This window comes from Scatophagus argus, chromosome 23, assembly GCF_020382885.2.
Source record: "Scatophagus argus isolate fScaArg1 chromosome 23, fScaArg1.pri, whole genome shotgun sequence".
Lineage (NCBI taxonomy): Eukaryota > Metazoa > Chordata > Actinopteri > Scatophagidae > Scatophagus > Scatophagus argus.
In genome coordinates, this window is record NC_058515.1 from 13495878 (window position 1) to 13509395 (window position 13518).

Sequence of the window (13518 nt, forward strand, 5' to 3'; positions counted from 1 at the left end):
TGCTCCCCAGAGGCAAATTAGAAAAACTCGGGGGGCCCCCCGAGAGGATTCAGGGCACCGCTGGAATTCATGGATTGAGTTTTCACAAAAGGCAGAAGAGATCGTGTTTCATCGTGACCCACACAACCCTGTTTAAGAAGGAAAACTGGGACTTTTGCTTGTTTACAGTCGGATTTGTAGCCGATACCAAAAACCCTATGCAGCCGTGGATCTCTTGGGCTCACATCTCCAATGTTTTGTCGCTGTGTGTGTGTGTGTGTGTATTTAGACGTGATACCAAAGCTTTCCCATGTCATCAGTCTCATCTGAACTGGCGTTCACATACAGAGGATTTGACTATGGTTTTCAGCTGGAAAAAAAGGCCACATAAATATAATTAAACATTCATATATAACAACCAATAGTAGTTATATATAAAGAGTGCACTTTATATACACCATATGGACAAAAGTATTGGGGCACCCCTCCTTATTACTGAATTCAGGTGTGGAAGGAAGAACTTGACTGGCCCACACAGAGCCCTGACCTCAACCCCATCCAACACCTTTGGGATGAACTGGAACGGAGATTGTGAGCCAGGCCTTTTGGTCCAACATCAGTGTGTGACCTCACAAATGCTCTACTGCATGAATGGACACAAATTCCCACAGAAACACTCCAACATGTTGTGGAAAGCCTTCACAGAAGAGTGGAAGCTTCTATTAAAGTCCTTGTTGGTACAGTGATCAGGTGTCCCGGTACTTTTGTCCATATAGTGGAGCTTCTGCACAGCAAGGTGGAGACCCGAGCGTGTGGAGGTCAGGGTAAATGGGTTGTGCAGGAGACCAGAGTTCATGTCCTGCCACAAACCTGCAATTAACTTTGGCCTTTTTTTTTTTAAACCAACAGTAACCACAATCTCTCCCAGATCCTAACCAAGTGTTTTATGTTGCCCAACCTTAGTCCATCTGCCAAAACCACAATCTCTCCCTGCCTGTAACCATAACAGAGATGCCATGCCGAGATCGAAAAAGAACAGCATGTCAGTGAATGTAATGTGGGGTTTTGCAGAATCTTTCATATCAACAGTTTGGACATGGTGCTGTGTGTTTTGACAAATAAACCTCCCCAGAGGCAGATTTCCTGGACTGTTTTGAAAACTTTGCTGATTTGACATTTCCAGGTTTTTACTCCAGAAAAGCTAATATATAACAAAAATCTGCTGCTTGGAACGAGACTGGGATAGAGTCCACAAGACTGGAGTATCTTTCGAGTCATGTTTTCCAGTCAGACCCTAAAGCTCTCGGTATGCTTCAAACAAACGTGTTGTCCGACATGTCTGAAGGCAGAAAGCGCTCGTGGCTTTCCTGAATGGCCCACGCTCAAAGGCAAGACAAAAAGCCTGCTGTCGGAGCCTCCTCGGCGCATCTCCGACAATCCTGCGACTGTTATGCGGGTTTGTCGTCCATCCGCAACACTGAAATGCGCAAAAACCCAGTCTGTCCTCGAAAGGCATGTCCAAGCAGCGACTGACGAAGTCAGAAGTAGTTTGAGAGAAGCTCGAACCTCAGAGTGAAGCAGCTGGGATCGGTGGGTTGTTTTGGAGAAACTGCAAAAACAGAAAAGCGAGATTTTAGATGCAGTTAGACAGTTTGTCAAGCACGCCGAGGGATTTGGCCACTTTTTAAAGATGGATGAAAAAGACGGTGAAATCTGCTGGCTGAAACGACACTCGTCTTTGTGCATCAGAGCCAATGTGGTCCCAGGCAGGATGCAGCAACGTGTTGCGTAATGTTTGTGTGCTCGCAGCCCTGTTTGCATGGAATTTAGATCACCTAGAAGCAAGTTTATGGAGATTTTCTGTCAGTTTAAAATCCCACATAAACCGGCCGAGTGATGCAACGTTTCCTGTAAAGGAAAAATGAGCTTCCCTGGTGAAAGAAAAAGATATATAAAAGCCAGCGCTGAGCTGTAATTTGTTTTTGGCTCAGGTTGTCCTCCCTTGGACGTATGCAGATTTACTTTTTGCCCCGATAAGAAAATGGAAAGATGGGGAGGTGATGATTTGTAAAGTCTGTGGTGATTTCAGCTGCTCCGTCGGTTTCATTGAACCTCATCATCACACAATAAGGTTCTTTATTCTTTTCCTGTGAGGTTGATCAGCTAAAGGCGGTTTCACTTGTGTGATCCGCAGGTTCTCATTTCTTGCTGTTCTGGTTTGCACTGAACACACCTTCACTGCTCCAACGACTTATGCAAATCAACAGCCGGGCCTCTTCGCCGCTCACGCAGCACTTTGAATAGAGTATCATTTGAGCCTCGCTGTCGATTAGATTAAACTGAAGGCTCGTCCTTCCTCTTCCTCTGTTTGTCTCTGGTTCCTGTCGGGTTAAGAGTTTGCCAGTTGAGTTAAACATTTGCATAAGTCTTACAAAACCTGCGGGGGGTAATTTTCCAAAACACTCCAGATGGGAAGGGGGGGTGCGGACTTGTTTCCAGAGTGTTTCTAAAATGTTGGCTTTTTAAGGTTTCACCACACTGTCACCACCAACCTCGGAGCAAGAGTCCAGATCGCGCTCTGGCAGTTTGACCAACACGCTCGAGTTATTCGTCTGCTAAGATGGAAATCACAAACGGTTTGTTTGATTTGCATAATGTCCCCCACACCCTCCAGGGGAACAAAGCGACGGGGGCCTCCGTCTTTACGTCCTCCTCCTCCTCCTCCTCATCAACATGTGAAGTGTCTGCGGTCAATGGCGCCGGGGATTTGCTCGCACAATAAAGACAGATGCCACCTTTTATGTGCTTAACGGAAGAGAGGCCGAGCGCGTGGCACTTGACCGCGCCGACGCATGTTGTTGGCGCGTAATGACGTCCTCGTCCCGCACACTATTGAGATGAATGGTGATGAGCGGTGAAAGGACGTGGGGAGGGACAGAGGACCTCTTTTTTTGGGGATGAATTGGTGGAGGTTCCCTTAGCGACACTTTGAGTGTGTTTTTTCTTCTTTCCCCCCCCAAACGGCCTTTGTTTGTCCCTTATGAATAAAATAGGGAATAGGAGAGAATCTGGTTTGAGCTTTGAGGTTCTCCCGATATGAAACTTTTTAAACGGTCCAACGGGAAGATCGACTGACCAACAGACTAGCTGATATTAGCAAAAAGTAGATTTTGACTCTGACGGCCCGTGAACAGGGTGGTCTCGTGTCACAGATGAACAGGATGAGATCGATTGCGGGGAGGAAATTGATTTGCCACAGAGGGATAGAAAAGAGGTGCAAACCTCTCGGTAAAAGCTTCAAGTTATGCAAATGAAGAAGTTTTATATTTGTGTGATTTGCATATGAGAGCTTTATTGTCTTAATGCATTGTTTGTTTTGTTTTTTTGGATTTTGTCTTCCGTATGAGAAAAAAAAATGAATCTGTTAAATTTGTTCTGTGTGTGAATTTTGCGCCAAAATAAAACTACAATAAAACACCTGTGCCTGAAGCAAAAGTCAGTGATGGTCAAAGATGTTCTGTGCGAATTTACTAATCAGCTTTTCCTCAGGTGTCACTTTGCATTTAAAAGGCTGGTGAATTAAACATTTTATGTTCCAACCTCCAGCCAACCTGACATAATGAATCATTCGGTACATATTCATCAGCGTCTAATCACATGAGGACACAACAGGAACATGTAGTTATGTTAATCATTCACAGACCACCTCCCTCTCTCTCTCTCTCTCTCTCTCTGGGTGAGCGACACAGACAAAGACTGAGAGGACTGAAATGGTCCATTTGATTTCCTGATGGTGTTTGCTTCAGAATGAGCAACATCTGCCCTGCGGAGCTGCAGCCTGCAAACCGCGGAGCCCGGACTCGACCGGCGGGCGCGGAGCCGGAGTGCCTTCACTTCTGGGGACAGATTGGTTGTTGGTGTCATGAGTAAAGTCTGGACTGTTCCCGCAGTGACGAGGCTTTGAGAAGGAGCGACTGACGCCTGAAGCCGCTCGCCAGGCAAACTGTGGATCAAAGAGGATGTTTTGGGGGTTTAAGAAGGGTCAGGGTCAATTGTTCCCCCAGTATCCCCGCAGTATAACCGGCTTATTCTTCAGCAACTTCCTGCACCGAGCTTATTGCTAACTCTGGCTGTCTTTGTGACAGTAACACCAGAGGGAGGAAGGCTGTCTATTTTCACTTTAAATTGAATTTTGAGTCACTTGAGCACATACTTTTTATTCGCAAATTTTAATAATGTACTTTTTACTCCACTATATTTTTCAAACTTTAATCTAATCGTGTCCAATTTGACTTATTAATACAAAAGTGTATTTTTAAAGATGAACTTGCAGTTTTTGCACCAGCAGGATATAAAGTAGCTCCATTACAGCGACGCTCACGCAAAACATTTTAATGACAGCTTTTGCTCACTTACTTACAGATAAGTTAACACTCGTTTTTAAATGTCTTAGCAATGTGATAAGATTATGAGCATCAATTTTGTCAATAAAAATTTCCTCCATTTCTAATCATAAGTTTATTGAATTTCCTCCTTCCAAGTTTGCCAATGTTTGGCTCCGCCCACTTGTGTATTTCTCAACCAATAAGATTTATTCCCCGCCCCCCGACTGCATCCGGATCCTTTGGTAATCCAGTTCCTGGTTTTTGGATGACAGCCTGCGCACACACACACACACACACACACACACACACACACACCGGGCTGGTCAGTGAGGAGAAAGAGAGAGAGAGAGAGAGAGAGGAACAAAATGCTTTTTATTCAGCAACAGGCTCAGTGAGGAGCTGACAAAGCAGTCAGTCAGTCAGTCAGTCGGTCAGTCAGTTCACTCCTCCGGACTCCTTCACGTCCACCACAAACACTTTGGACTGTTTGGGCTGTTGACTGTTTACATCTGCTTTAGTTTGACTTTTCTGGCTGCTGCAGCGCGCTTTTCTCACAGGTTGGTCCGTTTTCTGTCGTTTCTGCGCCGTGACAGGGCTTGTCGGTGTGTGTGTGTGTGTGTGTGTGTGTGTGTGTGTGTGTGTGGTGAAAGTTTTTCCCCTCGAGTGTTTACATAACGTGTTGGATGAGGTCAAGACCTTTTCTGCCTTCAGCTGAAGAGTTTTGAGTTTTGCTCTCCTTTTCCAAACCAACCTGATGTTTTCCTGCAGTGCAGAAGTGAACAGGATTAGAGCAAAAAACAAAAAGAGGCAAAATGTCATCATCGCGTCACTAAATGTCCGACAAAAGAGGTTTAAAAGAAAACTTTGCTGAACAAAAGTCAAACTCAATCTGATTTTTTTTGTGTATGATGTGGATTGTCACAAACCGGCTTCAGTGTGGAGCTGGAGACAGTAAAAGCAAGTGGTGAGTGCATCACGCTGGGACGGCATATGGTGTGTGTGTGTGTGTGTGTGTGTGTGTGTGTGTGTGTGTGTTTGTGTGTGAAAGGGACAGCGACCGACCAACGTCTCAATTTGCTCGTCATGCTTTAATTGTGTAATTGAAACCTTTGCTGCTGGCAGAGTGTGTGTGTGTGTGTGTGTGTGTGTCAGTTTCTTCTTAGTATTTTGATGCTCTTACTTGCATAGTCTTTGTTAATTTAAATTTGAATGTCTATCACCTTTATAGACCAAACGATCTCGCAACTCATCCATCTACTTCTTTGGAGCTTTCGGTCAAATATCAGAGTTTGGTTGTTTGTTTGTTTGTTTGTTTGTTTTACGGTTTTAAAGTTAAATATTTCTGCCAGGAACCATACTGACTTCTTAGTGCCAGACTCCATTCACTTTTTATCATATTTCTTCAGCGTTCCGGCTGGACACCAAAGTGAGGACTTAATTGTACTGCTGTGAAGCTGTTTCTCCAATGGCAGCTTTACAGCAGGGCTGTCGGTTAACCTGTTGTTTTAACTTTTTATTAAATATCAGAAGAGATTTTTTTTGTTTTGTGTGACTGACAGACCAACACAGTATAGAAGAGAAAACCAGAAACCAGATAATGTTCAATGCTTTTGCTTTATAAATGACTTTAACTATTAATCAATCAATAATTAGCGTTTACATCTTGATTCATCTGCTGCAGGGAGTAAATATGTCATTGGATTTCAAGTTTTAAGTGATCTTAATGCACTAATGAACCTCTTGTAAACTTCTCACCGTTATGCTCCTAAACACTGATTGAAACAGTGATTAATAATACTGGGGACTGTTGATAATCAGCCACCTTCTCGAGTGTCAGTATTTGCTGCAGATATTCAGCTCTCAGTATTTCCTGCACAGTACTGATGTTTCTGACATTTTCACACAGAGACTCCATGTAACCCTGGAAGAGCTACTAATCTGGCATCGAGAGCAGACTTTCATTGCTCATAATTAAAATAAATGCAGCCCAGGCAGACCGCGGCCAAGACGGCAGCCTGGACTGCTAATGAAATGGTTTACAGGGAAAGCAAGCCGGGGCCCGTTTCACAATCTCATAAAAGTGGTGGAAGAACACAATGAGTCAGGTCAGCTGTGAACAGGAAAAAACATTGGCTCTCCTCCAGCGGTTTCACACAGCATCCTTCCTAACTCCAGCGCACCGTCCTCCTGCTGGGCCGCGAACACTTTGGACATTTTTGACTCGCGTCCATCCTCGTTTCAGACAAAAACAGGAGGCTGCAGGTTTGTGTTGTCATGAGCAAGTCTGCGGGCCAAAAGAAAAAGCTATTAATGTGGACGTGAGGGGAAACAAAGCAGGACCTCTCCCTCCTCGACTCCCTCAGGGCGTTTTCGTGTCTCCTGAGTACGTAAATATGCCAGATTTACTCAATTAAAAGGCTGAAATTCACCACTGGAACTCTGGTTTTGTCTGGATTAACTGCAGACAACCTGATTTGCTCATTTAAAAGTCCTTGAGCAAGTTTTTTCTCAACCTAAAAGAATGTAAAATCATCCCTGAACGAACAGCAACATCAAAGCTGCTCTTCTTCTGTAACTCCTGACAAACCTGTGATGATTTAAACCCTGAACATGACAGTTTGGGTTTTCACTCTGCATGATGAACAAAAGTTCTCAAATGTTAAATGTTACCAAATACAAGCAGCTGCGCTTTGACTTTGACCGCAAGATCTGATAGATCCGATTCGGTTCGAGTTCGGCACCTTTCACACCTGCAGGCAGAGGATGTTTGAGAAGGAGAAGAAGAAGAAGAAGAAGAAAGGAAGAGTCAGCTTCTTGTTTGACACAGTTAACTCTTTCCTTATCGGTGTGGCAAAGTGAAAATCCATCTCCAGGATTTCTTTTTGTTTTGGGGGCCAGTTTGATGTGAGCAGGGTGGGATACTTTTCTCCGCTGGAGTCGTATCTATTATGTGTGTTAAGTTTTTAGGAGCTAAATAAGCTTTTAAAAAGCTGCGGTTGTGTTCTCATCTGCATTTCTGTTTTTATTTATTTAGCTAGTTTGTGTCTGCTGGACTCAATGTGCTGCAAAGCTGTTGTGCAGAGACACCGTGTGCAGCCTGGCCCTGACAGTAATCAGTCAATGAATAATGAACACGCACGCACACACGCACACACGCACACACACACACACACACACAGACCTGCCGCTGACAGCTGTTTGGTATCTTTGTGTCTGTGTTAACTCTATCAGTCGAGTGCAGCTGCATGCCTGCCCGTAGCAATTATGTTCTCGCTAAATAAGAGCCAGTGCTGGGAGGAGGGGCTGTGTGTGTGTGTGTGTGTGTGTGTGTGTGTTTCTTGGTGGGGGGGGCAGAGTATCGGCACATGTTATTAGGCGATTAACTTACTCAAAGGATGGCCGCATGATGTGTGTGTTTCTGTGTGTGTAATATAAACCAGCTCAGGGACTTGAACATGAGCCTCTATAGGAGACTTTTTGCAAGAGGGCTCGAGTCACACACACACACACACACACACCACACATGCATCTTTTACTCAGTGTGTCACGCTTTTGTACAACACACACACACACACACACACACACACATGGACGGGCAGACATATGCTCTGTTCTCAGGGCCAGCATGTATTTATCCTGCCATGTGACCCAACCTCTCTTTTAAGATCCTGAAAAGCTCTGTTGTGTTGTGAACTGGATTCACACACACACACACACTCATATAGACCCATAAACACTCATTAACCCCGGCGGTACCCACAGGCCTTCTCCCCGCCGCCTTTTCATGGTTAATTTGCTGCTCAATAGGTCAAGAGGAAAAGCAGACATCAAAATCGGCGTGGAACACACACTGGAGTCATGCGGCCTTCCAGGCACCGGGGTCGGCTCCATGACAGATCTCACCTCAGTGATTTACGGGGTCATAAGAACATGAGTAAAGCGGCCCTTAAATCAACAGAGCTGTTGTTGATGGTGCGGTTTAATGTGCCATGTGCTTGTCTGGAAAACGCCGTTAAGCGACCACTCAAATGTTTTTCATAGGCTTTCTATAGTAGCTGAGTCTGTGTTTGAATTCTGGGAAGCATTAAACTACGTAGAGATACAACAGCTAACATTAGGCTGAAAATCAGCTCTTCATTTGGATGTTTCTTTATAGGCATGACAGCAGTAAACTGGTGTGAGTGCAGGCCAAGCTATGATGAAGATCAACACATACTGAAGACATGAAAACATTTTCATTTCCTGTTGTTTGTTTGCTCTGCGTGGCCGGATTCACTGTGGGTTCACACCGACTCATCTCAGATTCCGTCAAGTTATCTCGTCTTTTCTGACATCCACCCGGCATGGCGTTGCCAGCCATCAGAGCAGGCCTCTGTTTGGCTAACGAGCTTATCTCGTCCTCCTCGTGTCCCCGCCTGATGACACTCCCTAACGTCTCCGTCTTTTTCCTGCAGGCTTTGGGTTTTCCCGGTGATGACCTCACTGCTGTTCCCTGGCAACGCCCACGCTGCGATGAAGGACCTCTCCTCCTCCTCTCCACTCAGTTCCCTGCTCCACTACCCATCTTCCAAAGCCTCCGTCGTGCCATACTCCCCGTCCGTCGGCGCTGCCTCCTCGCCCGGGTCATCGCTGTCAGCGGCTCCGCTCTCCAAACCTCAGCCCTTCTGCCTCCAGACGGGGCCGCATCTCATTGCCAGCATGCAGCTGCAGAAGCTCAATTCGCACTACCAGAACCTCGCCGGCGCCTCTGCTGGACACCCGGCGCCCGGCGGCGCTCAAAGGGGCTTCAGTGCCTCGCCCTTGGGCATGGGAAACCAGCTTCTGGGACCGTCTGGAGGCCTCAGTGGAGGCGGGATGGGTGTCGGCATCAGCATGGGAAACCAAAGCTCCGGTGCGGGTGGGATTATCGACTTTGACCCCGTGGACGAGGAGGTGCTCATGTCACTGGTGGTCGAGTTGGGTTTGGACCGAGCGAACGAGCTGCCCGAGCTCTGGCTGGGCCAGAACGAGTTCGACTTCATGTCAGACGTGCCGGCCGGATGCTGACCTGCAACAGAGGAAAAGCATCGAGCTGCAGCAGAATTGATGTTTTTCTCTTTTTCTCCCTTCTTCGTCGACGAAATGAGGAAACAGAAGAGACACTGAGTGATGAGGACAAAGAGATTAGAGGCGTACTCCAGTTTCTGTTTTACTTTCATCCTCTCTGTGGCCAGGCAGGTGGATTAAAACACCACAGCTTGCTTTAGATTACTTTAATGGGCTCCTGCACAAAGAGAGCAAACTGTTTTATGTTCCATTCAATCACTACTTTTCTCTCTCTCTGTGATCAAACTGGTGGTTGAAACTGACCTGATGAGATTAAGAAGTCTGTTTCGCCTCTGATTTTTATCTTTCCTTTCATTTAAAGCAAAAAAAAAAAAACATTAGTAGACTTTGAAGAGAAACGAGCAGTCGTGGATAAAAGACGACACACCTGGTAAGACTTTCTGAGCGCTGCTCTCTCTCTGGACCAACGCTTGACGAAAATGAAAGTGGGAAACGTGACCTTATGGGAGCTTTGCGAAGGATGACAAACAGTACGTTTCCTGTTTTCTTAATGGACAATGTCAGACTCTGGTCTCACGGGAAAGAGACTCCTGTCTCTCGGCTCCACAAAGAGACTGATTGTCTTTGGAACTGGTCATCTCAATGTGCTTCTCAGTGTTCTGTCTTTTCTGTCTCTTTCTCTGATTTAAGTTCAAGCAGTCGCATTCACAGAACATGTTATTTAAGACAGTGGCTGATACCCATCAGGACTTCTGGACAAGGAGCGCCTCTGTAGCGCGTCTTTACAATCAGTTCTTATTTTCTGAACATAATGAATTAGATCAAGCGATGAGGAATCCTTCGAAACACGGGACCTCAGTGGAGTAAACTCTTTCTGGCTCTGGAGCCTCATTAAAACGGTCGAGTCCTCGCGGCTCATGTGAGTCGCCGCTGCGATGCACGTGTTTTGTGGTCAAACTGACGTCGGTTGATCTTGATTAGCACTTCCTCCTCCAACGCTGAGGACGCGGGGACATTTGCAGACCCAAAGCTGAATGGCAAGAACAGATAAAGTCGTGTGGGCCTCGCTTTGTTGCTTTTCAGTTTGCGCCACTTTGGTTATCACCGCGTCTGCGTCCCTGATAAGGAGGCATCGTCCGTCTGTCCGTCTGTCTGTTTGAGGCTGCTGTTTGAACACCTTGCAGCGGAGCCTTTGACCTCAACTGCGACTCGGCTTCCGGGTGTCAAACTGTCGGTCCACAGCAGTGCAGGTTTCAGACGCTTGGAGACGGACAGAATTGGACTGAACCTTTCAGGCTAATCCGTTCACGGAAGCTGATGTGGCTGACGTATGAGCGCCGCTAGCCGCCAGCTTCTGCTCATCCTCACCTTTTCACCGTCTTTTGCAGGCTGAGACTCTACGGAGAACATCTCCATGAGTTTACGCCGCTTCCCCAGGCAGCCATGTTGGAGAATCAGAACCAAAATTACATAAAATACTGAAGTGAAAATGTTTTCCCAAACAACCCAGCAAACTTCATCTTCTTTTTAGACTCTTACTCACTGACCAAAACATAAAAAAATTTTTTTTTTAGTGCCTGACTGTGTATGTGGACATTCATGTTTTAGGCTGCAGACTTTAATGATGGAAAAAAAAAGTCCCAGGGGACTTCAGCTGACGTCCACGCCCTGCTCGTCTGTTAGAGCTGTGGTGGACCTTGTGGTCCTGCTGTCGGAGGATGCAGGCAGCATGAGGCCTCTGACCGATTTCTGTTATGGAAAGAAGAGACCAGCACAAAGAACAAAGGCCTTTCACCTCAGCCTGGTGTGTCTGTCATCTGGGCGTCGTGGGTCTCTGCTTGGACCACACAGTAGAAATAACACACCTGTGTGTGTGTGTGTGTGTGTGTTTGCGCACAAAGATGTGACAACTCATCTGTATGTGCTTTCATGTCCATACAAACACACACACAGAAACCAGACTATTAGCAGGCCTACAAAGGCACCGAAATAAACCCAACACACACACACACACACGCATGCTCACACACACACACATATCATGGGGATGGTGTTACAGCAGAGAAATGGGAGTAGCAGCCATGAAACAGGCACTTGTTCAGTTACCCACAGACTTCACAGGGTATTGGGGTTGTTAGTGTGTGTGTGTGTGTGTGTGTGTGTGTGTGGAAAAGAGAGAATATGAGACTGCAAGGCTGAAAATGCAATTGTGTGTGAGAGAGGCAGGTAATCCGTCCATCTGAAGACCACTGGTGGAGGCAAAAACACGCTGGACCTCATTAATTTATTTAGAAATAGAAAGGTCAGCTTACACACACACACACACACGTCTCAAATCCTATTTTCCTACACACACACACTCTACCTAATGCCAGTTTTTGATGTTCATTACTGTCTCGGTTACAGTCACTGGGCACCAGTTTTCTGTTCTTTCTTTGGTGAAATGTGAGAAGCGGTGATTAATGAAAACCTGACGAAGGAGTAATTTGACAGAATCCCCCTTTTTAAGAGGGATTTGCCGGACATTTTCCCTTCGCAAACAACCACTTTATTGACACGGCGTGCAGCGAACAGCAGAGACATAAAACTGCTTCTCATCACTTCCAAGCCCAGCAGACAGACGGGCTGATTCTTCTCTTCCTCTGTCTCGCCGCCTAACTGGGGCAGAATAACATTCTTCAGATTGAAGACAGTCGTGTGTTTGTTTCCATCTGCCCAACATTGTTTTAAAGTCCTTCTTGTGTGTGTGTGTGTGTTGTTTTGTGGTCCGGCCTTAATCCCAGCTGATTGAATGTTATTTTTCTGCTGTGTGAAGCTGAGGAGCGTCCCCTCCTCCTCCTCCTCCTCCTCCTCCTCCTCCCCGGAGATGTTGCCTGGTCAAGATGTTTCAATCGTCTGAGGGCTTTCATTTCCTCTTCTCCTTGATGTCCGATATTGCAGTTTGCCCCCCAACAGAGATGTTTTGACCTCAAAGACGCTTCACAGCTCTTTGGATTCTAACGACCAAAATTTCCATGCAAAACACTCCCCGTTACCTCACAAGGCTGGTAACCGAGTGTGTGCTTGTGCTTGTCAAAAGCTAAATAAAAAGACTGAGTGATACGTGAATCAGTGAATACGAGCAACAGTGACAGGTGACAGGTGAAAACGGCTGCCGGGAATCTGTTTAAACGTAACAAAATCTGCCTGGCGACAAGTCTTAAAACTCACTAATTAACTCACTGACTTCCACAGTGAACACAGGAAGGTGCTGCTCCTGTTTTCAGTGCTTTCAGATGGACTCCCAGTCCCTACCAACCAGTGAAGTGGATTTACAGATATTAGTTGCCTCCGGGCTTCTGGGTCATGAAAAACATCCCAACACATCAAGGCCTGTGAGATGCTTCGACACGAGTGGCGACGTATCTGTTAGAAGGTTTGCCTTCCACAGTAATGAAAATGTTGGGCCACTGCTCTGCTGCCAGGTCTGCTTGTCAAACAGAAGTAGACTCTGCACTGATTTATTCCTTTTTTTGTTGTTGTTTTTGTTTTGTTTTTTCATCACATTTACTTCTAACCCTGTACATTTAAATCTGATTTTGTGTTTTATTTTTGTTGGTTTCACATGCAGTTTCTTCCTCTTTTCTAATGGTGAAATGAATATTATTCAAAGATGATTTTTAAAGCACTTTTGCTCCACCGGCTCTCACTTGTACATCTATATGAATATGTAAATGTCTTAAATCATATTGAAAAAAAAAGGCTTGTATTTTTGTTACAGCTGTGAGTTTGGGGGGGGAAATAAAGAAACTGAAAACTGAGTTGGAGTGAATGTTTTTTCTTTAAAACAATCAGTTCAAGTTTTTCCAGTTTCCCATGAACACACATTTGATAAGTCATATAATAATACAGTGTAGCTACCAGCTAAGGTCTGGCATACAGGATATTAGTTGTATATGTTCTTAAACGTAAAGGTGGAGAGTTAAAATATCATAGAAACAATCTTAGAAGCCCATAAGATCTGTTAAGTCACATAAAAAGTAAATATAAATGATAAAAGACAACAGACAACATTACTTTTAACCATCAGGGAGAGATGCAACAAGTTTCTTATGCCTCATTCTTGGCA

General features: G+C 45.4%; 2 protein-coding genes across 3 annotated transcripts in view; both read left to right on the forward strand.

The window, feature by feature from the left end:
• The window catches only part of hdac8 (histone deacetylase 8), a 31913-nt gene extending 22960 nt beyond the window's left edge, over positions 1-8953 (forward strand). Inside the window, exon 11 of one of the 2 annotated variants that reach the window (XM_046379917.1) lies at positions 8819-8953. In XM_046379917.1, the coding sequence (XP_046235873.1) occupies positions 8819-8838 (20 nt within the window). In that variant the 3' untranslated portion in view covers positions 8839-8953. Of the gene's footprint in view, positions 1-10; positions 540-8818 lie in introns of those variants that run through there. The other variant, XM_046379918.1, reaches the window with a different exon arrangement.
• Positions 8838-13210, forward strand: cited1 (Cbp/p300-interacting transactivator, with Glu/Asp-rich carboxy-terminal domain, 1). The gene has a single exon (XM_046379921.1). It carries the CDS (start codon positions 8838-8840, stop codon positions 9408-9410), a length of 573 nt encoding a protein of 190 aa, XP_046235877.1. The 3' UTR covers positions 9411-13210.
• The last annotated feature ends 308 nt before the right edge of the window (positions 13211-13518 follow it).